This window comes from Amphiura filiformis, chromosome 18 (genome assembly GCF_039555335.1).
Source record: "Amphiura filiformis chromosome 18, Afil_fr2py, whole genome shotgun sequence".
In the NCBI taxonomy this organism is placed as follows: Eukaryota; Metazoa; Echinodermata; class Ophiuroidea; order Amphilepidida; family Amphiuridae; genus Amphiura; species Amphiura filiformis.
Window position 1 is genome coordinate 32603004 of NC_092645.1, and position 24152 is coordinate 32627155.

Here is a 24152-nt window from a genome sequence, read left to right on the forward strand (position 1 = left end):
TACAAGGACGGCTTCTTGGTTCATTAAAATAACTGTATACATCCAGAGCTCAGCACACTGCCCATCTCAATTTAGATTTTATCACCAACATGTTCATAAATTAATGGATTTTCCAGTGACAACAGATGTCTATTTCAGACCCTAATAAACCCAGACAAGTGACACATAGCCTTATATCTCAGTGCCAGCAGTGGGTAAGTGCAATAGCTGCCATATGTAGTTGTCATGTGTAGATGAGTACAATATACTGTGTGTAAACTGCCAAATGTTCACAGGGCAGCTATTAAACTTCAGAATTCTTTACACACTATTTTCTCACGCTATTCCAGTTGAAATCCATACACCCCCTATGGAAGACATGACATTAATCTCCCACACAGGGAGTGTAGATTTCAAATGGAGCTACCCATTCGGATAATCCCATTTGAAGTTCACACTCCCTGTGTGGAAGACTAAGATGTTTCCCATAGAGGGTGTATTGTATATATTTCAACTGGAATAGTGCAATGACCAAAATGGCGATGAGGACGTGTTGCGCTGAACCCTTGTTATGCTAATTTCACAAATTAATTATCAAATACTCCAAACAATGAAAGAGTGGATATTCTTAGATAAAGAATTAGGGACAAAATCAAAACTCGACCGGCGGTCAACCACCGGTTCCGGGCAGTTCTGTCCGGTTGCTATTGTTCTAAACAATGGTAACCGGACGGAACCACCCGGTCGAGTTTTGATTTCATCCCTTAAAGAATTTAACTTCAACACTACACTATTTTTTGCTGTCCTTGAATGTAACAAGAACTAGATATAGATCCAATTTGGGATAATCAGCTGATAATTGGGAGAGGGAGGGGGTGAGGTCATCGCAACATCGCAAAATCCTATGACATCATATTGTCAATCACATGACATTAAAAACATATCAGATATCATCACAGAATCACCATTTGCTGAAAACGCTAGTAGACTTAGTGAAAACATTCTAGATGAGCGAAATATGGTGTAGTGTTGAAGTTAAACTCTTTAAAGGCCCATTCAGTGATTTGCTCATCCGAATGATCGTAAAAATCATCAAAATTCAGATTTGGGTACCTTTGTCATTGTCATAGATGTGCTAACATAGCTCTGCAGTGGTTCAGCCAAAAGCTGTGTATTTAAGACAAAATAAGACATTTTACACGAATCTGTAATTTAGATACTGACAGTATCTAAATTAGCTACATGTATTTGAATGGGGCTTCAACTTCGTCACTATTGCTGTTTTCTTTGTTTTTGCCAAATTTGTCATTTCAAAAATACCAAATGACAATTTGAATGACTTATCCTTCACTTTTAAGCAATTTATAAACAATTTAAATTTTTGTACACTTGCGCTGGGATCACTGAATGGGTCTTTAATTAAGAAATAATAAGAATTGCTTATTTCTGAGTTGAAGGTTATAATTATAGTTTGGCACTGGATATAGAGGCACTGCATATTTTCATCTATTGGCTCCAAAGGATTTGAACCGGTGTCCTTCTCTGTAATCATGGCACAGTGCAGTCCATGCATTCAATCAAATGTTGTCATCAACCTATTTGATGGCAGTGCATTTGTTATGTGTGTGAGATGAACTGTCGCGGTAGATTGCTATCATGCTTTTGTTGAATGCATTTGAGTACTCCGCCATAGTTACGGTATGATATGTTATATGCACAACCTCTATAAGATAATCACAGTGAGTTGTACCAGATATGGCAATCCGGGGGGGGGGCACTCACATAAATGGTCTGTACATATGCATGACCAAAAAAACAAGGAAGAGGGGGTGGTTTTTTTTAGGCAAGGCAAGTTACACGAGTGACGCATTTAGGGTCTAAAAACACAGATTTTCAAGAATAAGGGTAGTTTTCTGAAACTGAACAACTCGTTTAGGGTACGTTTTCAAATTTTTGGTAAATTAAGAGTCCAAAAAGGGTACAATTTTTCAATTTTACTAGCCCAAAAACTCATTAGGGGGTAAATTTTATATTTAATTACCTTATTAAGGGCCTAAATTTGCTGGTAGGGTAAAACATGTTTAGGGGGTGTTTAAAGAAAATTTGGTCACGCATACGTACACTATCATACTTTAGTGGCCCCCCCGGGATGGCAATCCCTTGTTATTGTTTATTTTGTACAGAATCTCTCTTCATATCCCTTTAATAATATTGTGACCATTGTGATTCAGCATTGGTATATGCCAGTTGAAATCCATACACCCCTACGGAAGACATGACCCCCGGACATGACCTTAATCTCCCACACAGGGGGTATAGATTTCAAATTGATTCACCCACTCAGGTAACCCCATTTGAAATTGACCTTCTCCTAAATAGAACATTAAGGTCATGTCTTCCACTGGGGTGTATGAATTTTAACTGGAACAGTTATTTAGTAAAAGTATGTTAAATAGGAGAAAAGGTAACAAAATGCTTGGTTTGAATTATACAAATGTTACAACAATAATATCACACATACTAGAAATGTACGTATGCAGTGGAAAAAAAAAAGTGGAAAAAAAAAACACTGTGCAAGTAAAACACTAAAAATGTGCAATCAATGTTGTCAATAAAATTGATTATTGCAGCTTGGAATAAACTTCACATTTTTTGTATGTTTTTCACTTTTATTTTATCTATAAAACACATTCTCAGAAACTTCTGTTTTTGTTGGGAGTATGAAAACATATATCATGGTAGTTATCAGTATCCCTATAGTCACCAGCAGCGATCAACTTGAAATGTTGCGGCAGGCGTTATCCTAGTCGAAAGTGTGGTAAGTTTCTGCACTCAAAGGATGTTGCATTAGGTGGAGGAGCCCTATTTAGCGTTAGCTTTGGATACCCGACTTACCCGGGTGAAAATCAATAAACTAATTAAATGTCCAAAGCTAACGTTAAATAGGGTTCCTCTGCCTACTAATGGTGCGTATAGTGACCTAGACCCAATAATGTATTCAAGGGGTCAATCAGCAAAACAGCCAATCATTGCATGTTCCTACTATGAGCATGTTAGATGCATCATTCTGAGTTTGTGCCGGTGACTATAGAATTTACATCTGATGTGGTCTCAGGGTCAGAGGTTCCTAACATTATGACCCTATGGGCACCAAGGTCTTAGCCAAGATTTGATATTGTCGTTGGGCAAGATAAACACCCTATGTGTCATTGGCCCCTGAACATGTTTAAAGCAAAACCTCTTATGTAACCTGTTGGTAGTTTCGTTTTAAACATGTTCAGGGGCCCAAAACACATATTAGGTTTTTCCTTCCCAATGACGATATTAAAAGTGCCCATCATTTTCACCAAAACTGCCTATACAAAATATTTCTCATACACAACATACACAAAATGTCTCCAAAAAATAATACCAATGTTTTCAATCTTTACCAAAACGGCTTCATTATTTTTTCTCCTCATTGCTCGATTTTCGATCTGACGAATCCTGCCCCTTAATAGACCCATTGGCCTTGGCTTGATCACCAGACTCTTCACTATGATGAGCTTTCCCATTCGGAAGAGCTGGTTTTTTATCCGTCGTCACACTGCCCTCCTCTTTTGAGTCTGTTTTGTTCTCACTGTTAACAGGCATGTTGGTACCACTTTTTTCCGTCTCCTCTTTATTCGTTGATTCTTGATTTTCTTCTTTGGAGTTTGTCTGTCCACTTTCTTCTTTTCCTTCGTCCTTTTTCTTTGATTCCTTCCCTTCCTTCAGTTTACATTCATCTTTTAATTCACCAGTCTCGTTATCAGCACATGATTTCTTCCTACTTCTAGTTTGTTTATCATCACTAGTTTGTTTATCATCACTTTTATTGTCTTGTTTATTATCAGCCTTTTCACCATCCTCTTTTGTCTCACTAGTTTTTCCATCTCCTCCTCCTTCTGCTCCTCCTCCTTCTTTCTTTGTTGCTTCTTTCTTCTCCTTTTCTTCTTTCTCAGCATTCTGTTTAGCAACAATAGCTGACCAGTTCTGCAGGTTTGCTCTAGAATTGAGAAGAAAAATTAAAGCATAAGTTAACACACAATTAAAGTCCTGGAATTTGAGTTACCCATAACACAAATCTTAATCTGATGAAACCTCTGAAAAACCCTACACCAGGGTCATAACATCAGAGAAAGTGCCCCTATGAAATTGCCTCTCACAAACCATATCACTGATGAGGACAATCATGTGATGCTGGGATGAAGTGAAAATGAGAGACATTGAATCCAACAGGAAAAGAAGACACATAAAGGAATCAATATGGATAAGAAAGAGGGGGCAAACTAATAATCTTGATCAGTTGCTATAGAGTACCGAAGTGTGACGTCATGAAATTTTTTCTTTTTGCATTTCAGCATTTTCATGACCATATTTAAGTAGAACATGATGAAAAACATCCACAGTCCAAATTTGGTGGGTGGATCATGAGGGCCTGGAATGGCCGCATGAATACCTGATTTCAGTCCCATTGTAATCAGTGTAACTAAATTGGCCTGGTTCATGTCCTGTTTGGAACCAGGCCAAATTTGACTGTGGATGTTTTTCATCATGTTCTACTGAAATATGGTCATGAAAATGCTGAAATGCAAAAAAAGATTTTTGTGACGTCATCACTTCGGTACTCTATAAACGCCAGGGCTACGAAATCCACGGTATCGTGGTACCGGCGTTCCCAGAAAAAATTCAGTCGCATAAAAAAATCAAGACGGAAAATATATTTTAAAACATCCTAAATCTTTAATACCATTTTCCTGCAGCTCTGAAAATATTTTGTGAACGCTACCACTCGTAAAATATTTTTTCTGCAAACTTCAACGATTAAACTGATAAATAAAACTGAACACCAGTGACAAGAATGTTATGTAAACAAAATAAACAGATGCAGTGTCTTGATTTTAACTTCGTATGACTCGATCCACTGTAGTCTCTAACGCTGCTGCATCAACATGAACTCCAGACCAGACGATCGTACACACCGCTGCTGGGATTCCAGAAAATAACATGCGGTAGAGCCTAACTGTTACTGTTGTACCTGAGTATGTGCGCGTGTTGCACGAGTCTATGCGCAGGCTGCTGGGATTCCTCAGAAAAGCAGGTTTTTCATTGGCTGTCGAGGTATTCCCTGTGGTAAAAATCTTAGTCTTTCATCACATCTTGAATTTACTGAATACGCCGCTTCGTTCCATTCATACGGTTCTATCAATTCTATAGATTTCACCACCGAATGTCAGCCAGTTTAGCACTAAAATATTCGCCGTAGATATAAAATCATATAAAATCCATATAATTTAATTATATTGAATTGTATATATCATATTTGTAGTGACTTCTATTATATTTCGCATATCATACATGTTTGGAGAATAAAATAAAGAAATGAAATATACTGCGCTCGGAGTTTAAATCCATGGATTTCATGCAAAGATTGGTGAATGACCAAGAGGCCAGGGATGGAGGTTCATTCATAAATTTCTCAGGGCACTCAGAGATAGTATTTTTATCAGATTTTTACCCCGCAAAACTCCAAAAAAATCTGAAACATAAGGTCTTCTACACACGTTTTTAATTTAATTTTTCATTAATTGAATACAGCACAGCTCTGTTATATTAAAAACAAGCCTCACAAATCTTATAAATCATATAACTTCTATGTTTTCCTAAAGAAAAGACCAATTAGGTATGGAATCACAAATCATGTGTCAGTAAGTGTGTGTGATGTGCCTGGACCAAACAGCAGTTTGGGAAATTATTTTTAGCTGCCCTGATAAACGCCATCTACGTCAGCATCCAACAGTAAGTGGCCTTCAAGAATCAGCAACTCTGGTCATTCAATTTGAGAAAGTGCCGTGATAAACAGTGTTCGAATTGAGGAAAAATAAATGGTTGTCCCACGGACAACCAGGTTACAATTTCTGGTTGTCCGTCTAAGTTTTTGGTTGTCCGTACATACAAAGGTCCTTTTTGGCTAAAGATTTATGGTTATCCGAAGGACAACCGAATCAGTATTTTTGGTTGTCCGGTGACTGTCCCGGGCGAACGGACAACCAAAATTTCGAACGCTGGTGATAAACCACCAAACTTATTGAGGTATGTAACATCCAGTCCTGAGAGTGTATCTTTGAAAAAATATCTGTTTTTAGCTAAAAAAATCTTAAATTATTTTAACCATACATTTTTTTTAATCACCCCTAAAGACATGAACAACAAAGAAAGTTTGCACGTATAGGTTGGCAAAATCTTCTCAAATATAATTATCATACTGGAAAGGTTTGATATTACTGTAAATGTAGTTTGCCATAGTTTTCAGTTGTAAAAAGAAAAAAATTACTAAAATATGAACCATAATTTGATATTTTATATCATTTTTTTAAATTAAAATTTATGACAGGAAAAAGTGTACTTGTCTGAAATTATAAATTAATTAAAATAATATTGAATGGCGAGTCTGCTCTGCCTATGAAGATGGCCTCCACTCATTAAAAACAACAAAACAATTAACACCTGCATTTGATTAATTTTTAATTGCACAAAACAAAACCTGCATTGATTGATTTTTAATTAAGGAGGCTGTGTACTCTCAGACATGCATGTAGTAAAAGTGCAATAACTTTGTAATTATTCGCATAAGACATATAAAAGTATACATTTTTATGAAGGCAAGACATCAATAAATCTTAATATAAATACAGATTTGGGGTAAAAACAACAATTGTGAAGAAAAACACAAAAAAGTGAGTTTTGGGCAATATTTGTTAGGTACATCATAACAAAAAAACCACTCTTTCCAAAATATTTTATTTTGTTTTTAGCTCAATTCTCAAACACCTATTTGCACAAAATGATGCCTAAAATCGGAAATAGACCAAAATATAAAAAAATGAGAAAACCGTTTCTTGAGTAGATCATGCTTTTTACGATGATCATATTTGCTTATCTATAGATGCTGTATTTATTGAGTTATCGTGTACCTAAATCGTCATTTTACCAAGAAAATGAACATTGAAATAATGGCCGTTTAAGTTTAAAGTGGTCACATTTTGCACTTTCATCGAATCTCGCCGGAGAATGCGGCAGTTTTTATTTTTCTACCTTACATTACATAAACATCGGGTAAATCCACAGCCCCTTGAGAAGTTTGAGCGAAATCCATTCATAACTTGATATTTAAATCGGGGAAAGAACTTGAAAAAACCCACATTTTATCAGCTAAAACGGAGCCATTTGACCACTAGGTTTTTGCGCTTCCGTGATGTTTCCATAAGATGCGCCGCGCATGCAGATAAGCGTCGCGTATGCGTAGCGTATTTGTGCATTAACAAATTGTGCAATACGCAACACGATGCATTGTTGCGCGTGTGTACCCTGCTGGTACAACAAAGATTTTCTTTCCTTTTCAATTTCATACACGAGTGGAATAGTGAAATAAAATCCTTAAAATATTGCAGTTGGAGTTTACAAATCTGGATTTTCATTCCTTGTATTAAAAAAAACATAACAAAGTACAAACATATCAAAAAAACCTCAATTTTGCGAAAGAAACAATGTCTAGAGTACACAGCTGCCTTAATTGAAGATGACCTACATTCAGGTAGGTTAAAAAACAATGCCTGTATTTGGCAAGTATTATAAATTTATATAGCAGTATGTTTTCATAAATCCTGAGAGTTACACATATATATATATAAGGGCAAAAGAAATGTTTGCTTGTCCTCCCCATTTTTGGGGTGGGTCAGTATTTTTCCAATGACACACTACAACGCCTAGGCAAAGAGCACTGGTCATGTGGAACTATTCAACTTTTCTTAAAATTGACTCAGTTTTACATGCCATCAAACAACCGTGGTGCCCATCGGGTTAAATATACTTACTTTGCTCCATCATACATAGGCTTAGCATTGGGAACCAGTCTCTGTAACAGGTCATAACATGGTAAGCAGATTCCAACTATGAATGATACCTGCAGTGACAAGAAAGAGTATGAAGAGACATGTGGATTGTGTTTACATTGCTTAACAGATCATATTTGCCCGAAATGGGCTGGAAAGTATTTTTCGACCAAAATAAAAAGTGTACAGTATCAACAAAAAATCTTGTCTTGCATTCACAAACATGCAAAAATACTTTGCCACTTGGCATGCTTGCTGCATGTCCATTCTAATGTAAAAGGAGGATTACTCACTGTGCAAGGGAGGACTTCAAAACCCAACAGTTAAACCGCGTTCTATTGTTCCGAACATGTAAACGAGGATCAATTGGCTGCTATTGACGGGTAATTAGGTTTGAAATCATTCCTAAAATGTCACTAGACTTAAACACAAGCCTCCAGCTCTGGTATAAAACACATTTTTAAAGTTCCAATTTTCTAATTTGATGTTACTTATTAACCTTACATGAAATTTACAATTGTTCTAAATCAATAAATCATTTTGTTATATACCTTGCTATACCTTCCAAGGATCTGGGGTTCAAGTAAAAATCATTTTGGCTCCCTTGCTATCACCTTCCGAGGATGTGGGTCTCAAGTAAAAATGTTGGCGACCTGATGCCAGGGGGGTAGTACAAATGACCATACGGGGACGTACCGCAAATATAATGGGTAGCATTTTCAGCCTTTCGCATTTCGTCGACGGGTCCTTAAAGAACTTTTATAAAATTACCCTCGATTAGAGAAAAGCGAGGGTAATAAATTTTGTTTCACTAGTTTCATTTTCTGATATTGGATTTCATAATTTGATCTCATATACCTCGACACCTACTGATGTTCGACCTTTTGCATGTCAACACATTCCTGGTGCTCTGGAGGTCAGCTGGGCAGGGGAGTGAGTTTCAGGGCTGGAATTGCCAGAGGGCATATAATATGGTGACCCAAGTGAAGTCCAGCTGGTTAGGATGACAGATTGACCACTGTGTTCTTAAGACTAACTTTCATGCTCATGGCAATTGCCATGGCAACTAGCTGTCAAAGCTGAAAACATTTGTAGAAAGCATGGATTCAAAAGTTTTAAGGATATGTACATGAAATGGGTATATCAAAAACAGACCCCTTTTTCAAAGCCTATTTTGGTATATGAATGGGGTGTTTTTTTCAGAAAATTTTTTCCAAAAATCTAGCTGAAATTGTTAAAATGTTCCCAAAATTGTGTGAAAACTAAGACAATTTGGGTTAAATTCGGCCGAAAATTTTGACTTTTGGTATATCAATGGGTCCAAATTTTCAAATTCTCAGTGGCACGTCCCTACCAAAACCAAACTTGAGTGCCCCCGGCCTGATGCTGCTTACCTGGTTTGCTGGTAATTCATGGGCCCTGTCCCTATCCATCATGGGTATAGGTGTCCGACCGTGGGATTTCTCCCGATCTCCCTGTGTGACAAAGAAATGCCAGAGACATGTCAAAACATAACCAATTGGGCTATTCCAGTTGAAATCCATAAGCCTCATATGGAAGACACAACCTTAATCATCCACACAGGGGGTGTAGGTTTCAAATAGAGTAACCCATTCAGGTAGTCCCATTTGAAATACACACTCTCTGTGGAAGATGAACGTTATGAATGTCTTCCATAGGGGGTGCATGGATTTGAACCAAAATACTTGTTTTAGTTTTACCGATGTCACCCAAACTGGGAAAGCACTAATTAGCAATAGTGGAGATGTGTAGCAACACTTACCCCTTTTGCAGCTCTCCCTCTCACCAAATGACCTCTTATTGTGTTCCTGTCACAAAATTACCCATAATTCTTACCAAGCTTATGATAACACCTCATTTAAACGTTTTCTTGTTATAATTTGTAAAATGAACAAAAGTGCAAAATTTCACTCATTCAATCAAAAGATCCCAAAACAAAGTAAAGTACCCTCTCCCATCCAATAATGAAGGGCTTCCATTAAATCAGCTTCTCTTTACAGGATAGTTGAATACACATTTGAAAAGTTCAGATGTAAAAACTGATATATCAATTGTCGCAATTTGAGATATAGGCAAATAAATACTGGAATATTAATAAGAAAACATGGGCTACTTTTGATCGTTGTTTCAAAAGTTTACCGTGGAATTTTTAAAGTAGGGTGTGCATTTAAAGCTAGCATTACAGGGCACATGTTGCTGGCCTTAACTCCAAAAAAAAACAACTTCAAAATGGCAGTTATCAGCTTTTTGCAAATGAACTCTCCAATTCCATGATGGCCATCTTCATCGAGATCGAGAAATGTACACCCACACCAGAAAACAACCAACTACCAAAATTATGACTCCTGAAGGCATATAACGAGACAAGTTGGCGAAATAGGTAAAGGATAAGATTTGGTACTGCATTTTGTTTAAAATACATTGGAAATTGCCTGTATTTTGAGTGAAAATAAGCTTGCTTTTTCACAGATACTGTAGTATTTTCTGTTTAACTTTCATACGGCCGGTACGCCGTGTGACGGGCAAAGCTTTGGGACAAAAAATTGTTGCCTGGTTCCATCATTTTTATCCTCAATGGGCCACATTATGGGACTCACAGGCATTAAATTTCACCCTTCTTCATAACCTATAAGATCACTCCCTATGAATTCCACTAAGTGGACTACGAGTTCACCTCTTACGAGATTTGTGATGCAGTTTTGGCCCTTGTATTTTATCCCACAGCAGTACCTTACTTTCATTTTATATACCGGTAGTGAAGCACATCAAGCATGTGGCATATTGCTTAATGTTCCTATTATTTCAGCAATTTAGTGCTTACTTTCATTGTGAAGTGAAAACAACAAAAACAATCAGGGCTATGCCTTAACTATTTGGACACCAGTCAATCAGGCTGTTTTTGCTTTTTTTTAAATTAAGTTTCTACCCACCTGATACAAAAATGTATATAAAAGTTACCATGCCAGACATTTTGATTACTCTCTGTATACCATGTTGTCCTTAAGAACCAACCCACAAAGTTCAAGAGACTCTTGGCTAACTTTTCCTCCAAATACCCCTAAATAAGCTTCAAATTTAGAGACTTATTTCTGAGTAATTTCTATGCCAAGCAAAACAGACCCCAACTTAGTTACGGATACCCCATTTTGTGTCCTTGTTCAGCGTGAATTGCTTGCCAAGTCACCAATAAGTCACCCAAGTTTCCTCTAAGTATTGGTTTCTAGGGGACAGTTGACTACTGAAAGTCCTGGTGCCAATGTTGAAAATTCACCTAAATTTGTTCATATCATTTGGATTCTATGAGCAGGAAACTATCAAAAATCACTGGGAAAACCTTCAAAAGCCACCCAATTGGGCTACCAATTCACAAGTTTGGCAACTTTGGTTAAGGCACAGCCCTGACAACAACAACAATACAAATTAAATTCCTAGCATGCTAACTGCACCTGTTGGTAGAACTCTTCAAAGATCTCGGCGGCAACCGTGCTTTGAATATCAAACGGTTTGCATACGGCACAGAGGTCGCATCCGGTCATCACCATTGCTCGACACAACGCTCTGCAGAAAGGGGGCATTAAAACACCGACATATGTACAAACATGAAATGGCTGCCAAGAGATTCTAGTTGCTTAGCAACACCTTGATGGTATTGTGTAGTCTGCAATATATTGAGAATGTCTTATTTTGAAAAGTTATATAAATAGTCATTATGTTTGGATAACATCCATCCAATAAAAAAGACAATGTTGATTATATTTCCAACTTTTGTACAATGCAATAAGTTTTGATCAAAATTATTTAATTTAGTAAAAACCATGTGATCAAACATTTGGCTTCAAAATTTTGCAAACTACACAAAATACCTAAAGTGAAAAATCTCAAAGGTAAGTAGTACAAGTTACTTAGGATGAAGCCACTAGTACATTTCAATATCTGCTTGATCCATATAACAAGTTCTACAAGTACCTTTGTGACTTTTTCAAAAACCTCAATATAAAAGAAAAACAAGATCAGAATGTAAGATGGTTTCAAGGAAATAATAGCTGCTGGATTAACATTTTCATTGCAAAACAAATTCTTGCTAAATAAATGATGAAAAAGTTTTAGAAATCAGAATGGTTTTGATGGACACATTGTTTTCTGATTTTTTTTTAAATGTTCAATTTATCACACATAAAACCCTGTTATATCCAATGTAAGGGTGATTGCGATTCTTTGTGAAACGGGCCCCAGATGTTCTTCTTGACAATACATTACGTGTAAAGTGTGACAACTCATCACACGATTTGTTTGGAGGAAAGTCATAACAAAATGTCACCTGGCAGCTATTATGTTTAAAACCCTCTTACATTCAAACAAACTATACTAGTATTTTACCTGTTCGTAAAACTCGTCAAATATGACTTTAACGGTCTGCTGTGTGACTTGCCACGGTTTTGTATTAGCCGCCAAATCGCAAGCGGTCATCGCAAGGCCCTTCACACTGTCTCTATTGTACAGACGCACATGGCACGTACAGACATACAAACAGACAGACATTAACACACACATGTAAAATGTTGATGTGGGGATTAGGTGTAATGTGGATGATTGGGGTGGGTATGGATGGAATGTGGGTTGGTGGATGAGGTTGTGGCATTGATTGGATAAGTGGATAGGAAGAAAAGAGAAGCGAGAATGGAACAAAATTGCAAAGGATTGAAAAGGGAAATGTATAAAATTGGGAAATAAAAGGCAAAATGGGGAGCGAAGGAGATAGAGGAAGAGATTGGGGTGAGGAAGAGATGGGGGAGAATACAATAAATTTGAAAAGGAAAGGGAAAAGTATGAAAGTGGAGAAGGGCAAAGAAGAGAGGGAGAGGAAAATGAATAGAGAGGGAGATATGGGAATGGGTGAGAGAGGGATAGGGCCAGAAAGAAGAGAGGGAGAATGGAAGGGAGTGGGCAGAGGGAAAGAAGGAGAGAGGGGAGACAAAAGTGGGAGAGATGGGGAAGGTGATAGAGCGATAGGGCCAGAGAGAGGGGAGGGAGCATGGACGAGAGTAGGCAGTGAGGGAAAGAAGGAGAGGGAAAGTTACAGAGGGAGAGATGGGGAAGGTGATAAGAGGGATATGACCAGAAAGGCGGGAGAATGGAAGAGAGTGGGCAGAGAGGGAAAGGAGAGAGGTGAAAAGAAAAGTATTACAGAGGGAGAGATGGGGAGGGTTAGGGAGGGTTAGGGCCAAGGAGAATGAAAGAAAGTAGACAGAGAGGGTTAGGAGTGGAGAGAGAGAGAGAGCAGTGAAAAAGGTAGCGATTGAAAGAATCCGGACGGAGAGAAATAATATTTGATAATATAGTGCAGAAGATAACAAAGAATAGGTATGTAATAAAAAAATCAATAAATTAATAAAAAAAATAAGTAAAAAAAGAAATAATAATAAAAGAAAGAATAGGTATGTAATGATGATGATATGAGCAAATAGTTGTAGATATGTAAATTGCATTCAAGATGTTTAGCAGAATGATGAATCATGTTAATGGAGTATGAAAAAAAAGAGCAATGAATTTGATGATGTATGTTATGATTAATAGGAAGGCAACAAGAAGGAGTGGTTTGTGTAGAAAAGATTGGATGAGTGAATAAAATAGTGAAGTTGGTGGTAATTGTGTAGGGTTTAAGGCAGAAGTGAAATTAAGTGGAATTAAAGTTTGATAAAGTGTAGCATTAAAAATAGAGAAAAGTGCAAAGATTGGTGTGGTTGTGGAGTGTGCAATTGGGGTCAGGGATGGGAGTTTGATGCGAGTTAGTCGATGGACATTTACGGATGGGTGCGATATGGAATTTTCAATTTAAACAAATACCAAATACATAATTAAAATTAAGTTGCACATGGAACCAGTCAAGATATTTTTATGTAAATAATTATATTGATCATGCATAATGAGATATTGATCATTACATTTTTTGTACCAAATTTAACCACACATTTACAAAAAAAAAAAAAGCAATATATATAAATAAGTCAATATATTTAAAAAAAACAAGGTGCAGGTTCATGCAAACATTCCAAACATGCATATAATTAATAGTTAATTAAGGTGGGGTTAATTAATTAATTAGTAGGATAAATAAGGGGTTAGTCAATGCAAATTTGTTAATTGGAAAGGATGTATATTATGTATTTAAAAAAAACGAAATTAAAAGAAGTTTATATGTTGTATTGGAATGAAATAAGTGATATAAAAGAGCCACATTGTAATTTTTTTGAAAGATGTAAATTCATGTAAAGCATAGATAGATGAACATTTGTATAGTGTTGTAATAATGTTAGGGACAGGTCAAAATAAATATAGGGTACAGAAGATGGATGATTTTATATGTTGTTTGTAATGTTAGGGACAGGTCAAAATAAATATTGGGTGAACAAAATCAACACCAAATACACAACACAAATATTAATAAAAAAGAGAAGTGAAAATTACGAGCTGAGTTAGTGATGATTAAATATACACTCAATCCATGCTATATGGTTGTAATAGCAGTATCACTCATGAAGCACAATGATGGAGCACTTCGTCGTTGGGCAGGAAAAACCTCCTATATGTCATTGGCCCCTGAACATGTTTAGAGCAAAACCTCCTATGTAACCTTTTGGCAATTTTTAATTAAACATGTTCAAGGGCTGCAATTACATAGGTTTTTCCTGCCCAACGATGACTTATATATTGTTAACCCTTGAGAATATTTGAACTTACAGTGTTTCTGATTGGATAATTATGTGACACGTTAATCTGAGTGACCAATCAAAATACAGCTTTTAAATATATAAGCTCAATTCTCCACTGTTGTAATTTTGTTCTGGTATACCAGAACGAAATTCAAATTTTTGCTAAACGAATTAATCTGCAAGAAATTTTTGGTATATAAACATTATATAGCCAAAGGTTTCCAGTGATATAAAAATCTCAACTTTTTTTGAGAAAAGAGGGGGATGAAGCTGTGGATCACAAAATGCCCTTTTAAGATTTTATGAAGCTGGCAAGGTTGCACAATAGTTGCTGATACCAAGGGTTTAAGGACTATATCTACACTTTTAAAACGGTTGCTGATAAGAAGATTTTAAAAACAATAACTGCACTTTTAAATGATTGCTGATAAGAAGACTTTAATTACTATACAATGTAGCTGCACTTTTAAAATGCTTGCTGATAAGAAGAGCTTCAGGACTATTATAGCCGCACTTTTAAAACGGTTACATTTAAGATGAGTTTAAGGACTATGGCTGCACTTTTAAAATGTTGGAAGTTATATGATGTGCTTATAGAACATGACATGCATGCAAGTCAACAATATCCAAGTGATTTTGTATCACTCACTCTATAAAAATTATCTATACTGGTTAAAATCCATACATCCCATAAAGAAGATGTGATTTTAATCTCCCACACATGGGGTGCTGATTTCAAATGGAGTCACATTCAGGTAGCCCCATTTGAAATTCACACTCCTTGTGTGGGAGATCAGGGCTTTGTCTTCCATAGGGGGTGTATGGATTTCAACTGGAATAGCACATTGACTTCAATCTGAAATCCCAGGATTAAGGAAAAGTTATAATAATCTCAGCCTATAGATTAGTCACTCAAACCAGGAGTAGGCTTTGTATTTGGAAAAGGAAAGAGATTGCTTTGTAAATCTGTAGTATCAGCAGCAGGTAGATTACACAAACAAACAGGTTCTGTATTGTTTCCTGCATGTTGAAGACCCAGTAACATCATCCTTTGCGTGGTATGCTCACAGTGGAAATAGACCTTTTTCCCTTCTTCCCATCATGCACTATTCCAGGGGGGGTATGAGTGTCGAAAAATACATCATCTCCCCGAGGGAGTACAGAGTTATGTTCATTACATTCTGGAATACGGACATTTCGGCTGGTGCCTTCATTACATAAAAGGAATCACAGATAATCACGATAATGGCGCGCGATCACCCCTACCTATCGGGGCAAAAAACAACATTTCTATGCCTTATTGACATGGTGTCGTCGCGAATAAAAGTTTCCTGTTATTGAAACCTAACTTTGTATACATTTTATAGACCTAGAGGTGAAAAACTAATGACGGGACACGCAGTGATATTTTGTCGGCGTCCGTTTCACTTTTTTTCGGAGATGAAAATAAAATGTAAACAATAATCTCTTACACAGATGTTCTGCATCGCTCCGTAACTGCATCACTCGTGTATTCAATAATTGCATAATTAGTAACATCGATGGCCTTTACGATAATCCCCATATATGGAATCAGTATGCCCATATTAAGACAAAATAATTGCAAAGACCATCGGATGCACACGATCTATGTGGTTGATGAATTACGTCATACCCCTGGTATAGTGCATTGTGGGATAGAGGGAAAAAGGTCAATAGCAATGGTGGGTCTTTGAGAGCTGAAGATACCAATACGAAAATGGGGTCTATTGGAGATGCAAACTGAAAATGCCAGCTCTTCAGGAGCTTAAATTTGTAAGAAACAGGGAATATCAGACCTATAATGAGTCACTTGCGGTTTTTTTAAAAGAGTTAGAACTTGAAGAAAAAAGGGTCTTTTAGAGCTCCAATTTGGTCAAATTTAGGGGTCTTTTGGAGCTACACAGTTCAAAAAGAGGGGGCTTCCAGGGGGATCATAACCATATGGTCATTTATGTGGAGCCCTCCCCCCCGGTGGTTAAACACACTTAATATTTTTCACATACTTCTTAAAGGTCTTAAATTCACTGACTATGGGAAAATGTGGATACCCCCCCCCCCCTTTCTCCTTGCAATGCTACTGCAGTCAGCACTGAGTTTTGGGTTTATATTAAGGGAATGTTTAACAAAAATACTGTACATGATGCTCTGAAATACAAGTTAATTGAAGAAATAAAATTGGGCCAACTCAGTAAACTCACTGACATTTTAGTTGTGAGCTAAACCATGCCAAACTCACCAAAGAATGAAATGAAAACCTTGACACGAAATTGTTATTCTCAATAAAACATGTAATACTTGAATACCATAGCTGCAACATATTCTTATACACACAATTAAAACATTTTATGGAAACATTATAAACACATTTCATAGAACTTATTTAGTGCAGCTATTACTAAAATTAAATAGCATTCCTTATTGTTAATCATGCAACATTATGTATAAATGTTGACCTTTGACCTTTTGGGGTAAAGGATAAGGTTTGGGTTAAGAGTTCCAAAATATTTAGATACCTCTTTGACAGTATATTAAGGGTCTGCATTAGTTTTTAAGGGTGGAGAAGGGTTTGGGCTAGAAATAAGGTCAGGTTAAAGGAGCATTTTATGATTCTAGCATCCTCTTTTAAAGATATGGTTTAATACATAGCCACAAACAATACTCATTTCCAAAATTTCAGTTGCATGGGACATTGAATATGGATATTACAGCCCATAGGTTACAGTGTTGTACTTTCTGTTTGTCGGCAAGTAGAAAATACAAATTGGTGGTACCTTTGTCACCGAATCGGCAAAGAACGTTTATACACACAAACATTATGCAGTACTAGGTTTCCGATAAATCTCAACTTTTTGTGAGTTAAGTAGGGGATGTGTCTGTGGATCACGTAATGCCCCTTTAGGGGTAAAGTTCATGGCATGTACAGAGTTGGGGTTGGCTTACTTTGGTTGCTGAGAAAACAGGGGTGGGGTAGAGATATACACTTCAGTATCGGATTAGGATCAGGGTTGAGGAAAAATTGGTTTTACGGTTTGACCGGGGGTTTGACATAGGCATAGAATTTGGATTAGATGCAAAGGTATGGTCAAATGATTCCATATTGAATTGATTCCATCTGATTTACTAACTTTATAGCATTCCATTAGTGGGTTAGTTTTTAGTGCAGTTTTATCATCTATTTTATAGCATTCATTCATTCATCTGCTAAAGGGTTATATGTGATGCGATCAAGCAAAATCAGTCGGAACTCGCAAATACTGATTTTGAAATATAGCCAAACAAAGAAACATTTCCTTTTGTTTCCTCTTGTTTTGGAAACTCTTTAATTGCTCATATGATCTTTGGAACTGGTTGTTCAATTTCAATGGGGCTTTCTGCAAAATCCAGCTTTGTAAATGCTTTTTTCTATCCTATAAAAAACTGAAAATAAAATTTTTCCGAGTTCCGACTGATTTTGCTTGATCGCATCACATATAATGTGCTCCATTTTGTGTGTCATACTATAATACTGTTATTAAAACCCATGCATATATTAGTCAATAATATTGATACATATTAGTATAATATTAGCATTTCAGTGCATACTACATTCATCAATGTAACTATAATGTTAAACATGACATACTATACCATGCAAAAACTTACATGCACCACATATACCCCCCAGCCTCCTGAACTTGTTATAACTTTTGTACCGATAATTGCATTATTCAAATGTCCAAACGCGTCACAGATATCATTAATCGCAATAATGTGCCCTGATTGCATCTGAAACGTATTAGAGCATGACGCATTCTTCGCAAATCATTACACACAGTCACCCCTACAATTTCTATGATACGCATTGTCACTTTATTCTCTGGATATGTCTATGTGGTCTACCTTGATGTAAACAACTTAAAATATTTCGGCAAAAAAGTGATATTTTCTGTTTAAATCATACTATTTTTGTGGTTATAGAATAGAAATAAATGTTACACCCAAGTAATGTGTTTTACTGCCTCGGACACATTACTTGGGTGTATAGGATACTGCATTACTCTTTCTTTCTATATCTTTCCACGACGACAATTAAGTTTCAAATTAAAAAAACAAAAATTAGAAAATTTCAGAATTGTAAAATTCCATGACAATATTTGGAATCAGCATGAAAGATGCATTAAAATGAGTACAAACAAGCCTTAGTATTTATAGAGAATTAATTTGTTACTTCTACAAAATTGTCACAAAACAAATGCTACCAGTTATCACACAGCGCATGTTCAAATTAAGGGGCCATATATGATTATCAACTATTTACCAAACATGAACACCCTAAAATTCATCAAATTCAGATTTTTTACATTTTGGAACAAATACAATATGCTACTAAAGCAAGCAAAAGGCAAACATGAAAGTAATCTGATACAAAGTTGGACATGAAAATGAACTTGAAGCTTTCGTTTTTACTTATCGCGTGAGTGAGGCTGTCAAATTTGGCATGGTACAGGACGTGCTAGCAACAGGCACCATACAAATTTGCACTTTCAGTGCGGGCTATACTTGCATGTTTTATACAATAGACATGATATATGTATTGTGTAGATTTCAAATGGAGTCAACCCATTCAGGTAACCCCATTTGAAATTCACACTCCCTGTGTGTGAGATTAAGGTCATGTCTTTCATAGGGGGTGTATGGAATTCAACAGGAATAGCCAAAAGTAGGTCATCCTCATGAACTGGATAAAACCGGTCGTATCTCTTTAAATAGTAGTCATGTTCAAGTTCATGTTCAGATAGTGCCTTATCACTGGTGGTAAGATAACTGTTAATTGGCTTATCAATGATGAGCGTCCAGACGGTACCTTATCATCGATGGTAACTTAAATTATCAATGATAATTTCCTCACATCTGGCCCACTCCATATAGCAACACGTGCACTGCTCCACCGTGAACTAGAGTGCTTTTGAGGGACAGTTTGGATCTAAATTAGGGGGGAATTGGTTGAGAATATTTTAATGGGGTCTTTGGGTGAGAGCCAAAAGAAGCCTCGAAAATCAGTGATAGATGATAGTGACATATTAGGGTCTAAGTAGGTCTTTGGGTGACAGATCTAAAGGAAAAATATGGGGTGTTTGGGTGACAGAGCATGTGCTGGTAATGGGGTCTTTTGGTAACAGCGATGGTGAAAAAGGGGGTCTTAATAGCCTGGTCTTTGGGCGACAGAGCACGTGCTGGTAATGGGGTCTTTGGTTGACAGCGATGGTGAAAAGGGGGTCTCCCTACATACGCTGGGCGTCACCCCAATTTCAGCACATCACGCCAAAGCTCCCTAATGGGCGCCCTATTCCTTTTTTAAAGGAATTTGTTTTTTCTTGTTGTGAAGCCATAATTTCAGGTAATTAGTTATGGTATTTTCCTCGAAGTCGTAGGGAGTCGTACAGAGAAATAAAGTTTGAATTGAAGGCATAGGCCTAATCCATGAATTATGACTTCTCCATAGAACACCACAGTTAAGCATCTAGATAAGTGAGTATTAGTTTGACAAAGAAAATGACCCAACTCAAATTGGACTGAAATTGTACATTTTAAAGGAATCTTCAAAGTTGTAGTTTAAAAAGCCTTAAGCTTGACTACACGGGCACTATCAAAGACAACCAGTCATAGTTTACATCTTAAAGGCCCATTCAGTGATTTGCTCATCTGGACGATCGTAAAAATCATCAAAATTCAGATTTTGGTACCTTTGTCATTGTTATAAATATGTAAACATAGCATGCTAGTGGTTCAGCCGAAAGCCGTAATTTTAAGACTAAAATTAGAATTTACATGAATCTGTAATTTAGATACTGACAGTATCTAAATTAGCTACATGTACATGTATTTGAATGGGGCTTCAATCTCATTAATACTGCTGTTTTCTTTGTGTTTTGCCAAAAATTTCATTTCAAATATACTAAATGACAATTTGAATGACTTATCCTTCACTTTTAAGCAATTTATAAACAATTTTAATTTTTTTACACTTTCACTTCACTGGGATCTGTGAATGAGTCTTTAACCATAAGTGAACTGAAGGCCTATAGATAATAACATCACTGCTCTTCTCCATCTGACTTATTAGCTCAGTTGGTAGAGCATCGGTCCGGTGATCCGAAGGTCCCAGGTTCAAATCCAGGATTGTCAGGGAAATTTTTTTCACTGGCTGTCATTTATGTATGTGTTGACTTGTGTTAAAAACCTTTCTCATATTTAATTTACCACATAGATTAAACTTTATTTCTCTGTCTCGAATATGATTTTGGAATGATTTCCAAACCTCTTTCTTAAAGCTTCTTGGATGAGAAGATGATAGAGGGTGGGTATTGAACTGAAGGCCTATAAATAATAACATCTCTGCTCTTCTCCATCTGACTTATTAGCTCAGTTGGTAGAGCATCGGTCCGGTGATCCAAAGGTCCCAGGTTCAAATCCTGGATAGTCAGTGAAAAATTTTTCACTGGTTGTCATTTATGTATGTGTTGACTTGTGTTAAAAACCTTTCTCATATTTAATTTACCACATAGATTAATAAACTTTATTTCTTTGTCAGTGATAGCTTAACCATGACTGCGTCCATACAGGCAATAACTAAATAAACTAATCATCAAAATTAATAACTAGGACATAATCAACAAGTTATCATCGACCATTTGGTCTGAGCGTGACTGATATTGTCTATGTATTAAGGCAGTATATAAACATGATTGATAACTGATCAAAATAATTAAAATGTCAACAACTAGCAGGGTTCATTGTCTCACAGGTCTGTCACCACCCATAAGCACTATGGACCATAATGGCCTCATCCCAATAGCATAGTTCCATAACCTCAATTAAACAACCATAGTGTAAAATTTGACCTCAAGTTACAGAGTATGAGTTTTTGTCCCCAAATTTTCAAAGGTCATTCAATGAATGTACAAATGTATTGGGGTTAAAGAACTGTGCCCTTATGGGTGAGCATGTTGTGGATCCTAGTGAGGAGTGATAAAACTACAACATGTACTTCTTCTTCATAGTTAGTAGTTGGCTTGATACAATTAAAACTCGGTATCAAGTACTATAAAACCATTTTCCAAAAAATACTTTAATGAATCCAGCAGGGCTCATTTCTGACAACCCCAAATATATATGCCAATTTTGAACCTGTACTATAGGACATCTTTTTATATGCGTCGTGTAGGCACCGTTTTATCAACATGATCATGATAAACTACTTGAGCCTAGCACTCGACCTTTTTTCCAAATATTATTATTATTTTTAACCAATATCAAATATAAGTTCATAAATCTTGGTGCCTCAAAAAAGTTCGAGGCAAAAAACAAATTTTATACGTTTGAGTGAATGTCACGTTTACTGACAAAATGTCATTAACATTGCATCAACAAGCACATTTATGCTATGTTGTCAAAAATATGACATTTTACTCGAAAGAACGGTTGATTTATTACCTGGATGGATTAACTATAGAGAATACAATACTCCTCTAGGAAGGTTCCAATTCAATAAATTTAGTAGTGTAACAAAGACCCCTAGCAACAAAACAAAATAATGACTACTCATCTGCATTCCCGACAGAATAACAGATGCATTAACCATGCATAGACATATCATCAAAACTGTACGCATGCATACTAAATCATGCCCAGTTGCAGTGAGCTGTAACACCATTCTACATCAATCAGAATATATCAATGTATGTGTTAGTATGAACTTGACATGCATTCAGTCCAAAAAAATTCTGGAATTATCAAGCTTTTGATAGGTAATAAGATCGCGAATGACAAGATTTATACGTGTTGGGAATAGACATTAAAGGTATACTGGTCAACAACACTCACTTTTTGAACCGAATATTTCAGATTTCAGAGAAACCTTTCTAGAATATATGATTATCTTCTAGAAACAACATCACAAAGGACAAAAAGGACATTGTCAACAACATCACAAAGGACAAATAGGACATTGTCAACAACATCTAGAAACACTGGAGAATCATCAGTCAGTCCATGGACGAAAGAGTAACAGACCGCGTACAGCCAGTCAAAGTTCCTGTGGATTGTATGCTGTGAGTTCTCGCATATTCATGAGGGCCGATTGTGCCGTGTCTAACAATCACGTCAGCATTTCGTGCCTTCGCGTATACGCGATAGAGCGTTGCGTGCCTTCGCGATTACGCGATAGACTGTAACATTACGCAGTAAGTGCGTAGTAGTCTCGCCTGTCGCATTTCATGGAACAATCGGCCCTCATTATCGGGCAATTCTCAGACTGATTGTACGCAGTCTGTTATCTATTTCGTCCATGAGTCAGTCTACCAACAGCATTACACCGCTGATGACGGAGAATGGTTTCTCTGAAATAGTTGGTTCAAAAAGTGAGTGTTGTTGACCAGTTCTAAAATATACCTTTGAGGTAATAAGATGTTTTTTCGTCCATATAAGGACCAAAAACCAAGATCCACGTTATCTTTTTTGCCCCAATTTTGATTAAAATAAAAGGTAAAATATGCCTGAAATCAGAAAAATGTATGAAGTGGTCAAAATGTAAAAAAAAAATGATGTGAATTTGGGCTCCTTGTGAAATTTGTGAAATTAAATTATTAATTTGTAAAAGCAGTTTCATATAGGCCCTATTTGTTTGTAAATGTATGCTTGAAACTTCAACCATTTCTCCCGCTATTTCTCCAACTTGACAAACTTGAATTAGCTACTGCTTCATGAACACAGTAAAAACCCTCCAAAATGTAAAGAAAATCTCTCAGAATAAACAACTTTTGTATCAAAACCAAGTTCACTGAACTTCTAGTATATTCAAGTCAAAACATGTTACTCATTGTTAATAAATTTCAAACTGCACAGCACACATCATGCGTGTCAGAAAAACCATTCCAAACAGTCATTAGGATTTCCTGCTGTCTCCTAATTTGCCTATAAACTTGTATCAATTGCTTCCAGCTAAGTTGAGTCAAGTTGAGCTTTAAAATATACAATGTACGGCCAAAACAAAGTGCCCTGATCAGACTGCTTGATCATAATTCTTGGAATTGCATTGTTTACGTCCGTTTGCATATATTATTTGTGCCCTACTTCGCCCTGCTAAGTTCAAGCATGTAGGTCGCCTAATTCTGTTGATATAGTATCAAGTAATTTTGTTACAATTTTCATGAAAAACAGATTTACAAAAATTAAATGTAACAAAAATTCAAGAAACTTTTGGAAATCCTTACAACTTTTGTTACAATTTTGAAAAACAAATTTACAAAAATTCAATGTAACAAAAATTCAAGAAACTTTTGGAAATCCTTACAACTTTCACAATTAATTTATATCCAGTTATAGCTTTTTGGATATGGAAAACTGTACATAAATTTCCAGTGGGGTTCAATAGCTTTATATTTTTATCAATTTCTAAAACTTTGATTACTTTCACAAGGGGCTTCCAGCTGCAGTTCATACACCCCTATGGAAAACAAGTGATGAGTGT

The 24152-nt window shown here is 36.4% G+C and overlaps 1 protein-coding gene across 1 annotated transcript in view; it reads right to left on the reverse strand.

Moving 5' to 3' along the window:
* Positions 1 to 2546: 2546 nt before the first annotated feature.
* LOC140139602 (probable 3',5'-cyclic phosphodiesterase pde-5) overlaps positions 2547 to 24152 on the reverse strand; it is a 59279-nt gene continuing 37673 nt past the window's right edge. The window contains exons 13-16 of the mRNA XM_072161307.1: positions 12291 to 12402; positions 9287 to 9367; positions 7875 to 7963; positions 2547 to 4006 (exon numbers count right to left, since the gene is read on the reverse strand). Of these exons, the coding sequence (XP_072017408.1) occupies positions 3424 to 4006; positions 7875 to 7963; positions 9287 to 9367; positions 12291 to 12402 (865 nt within the window). The 3' untranslated portion in view covers positions 2547 to 3423. The remainder of the gene's footprint in view (positions 4007 to 7874; positions 7964 to 9286; positions 9368 to 12290; positions 12403 to 24152) is intronic.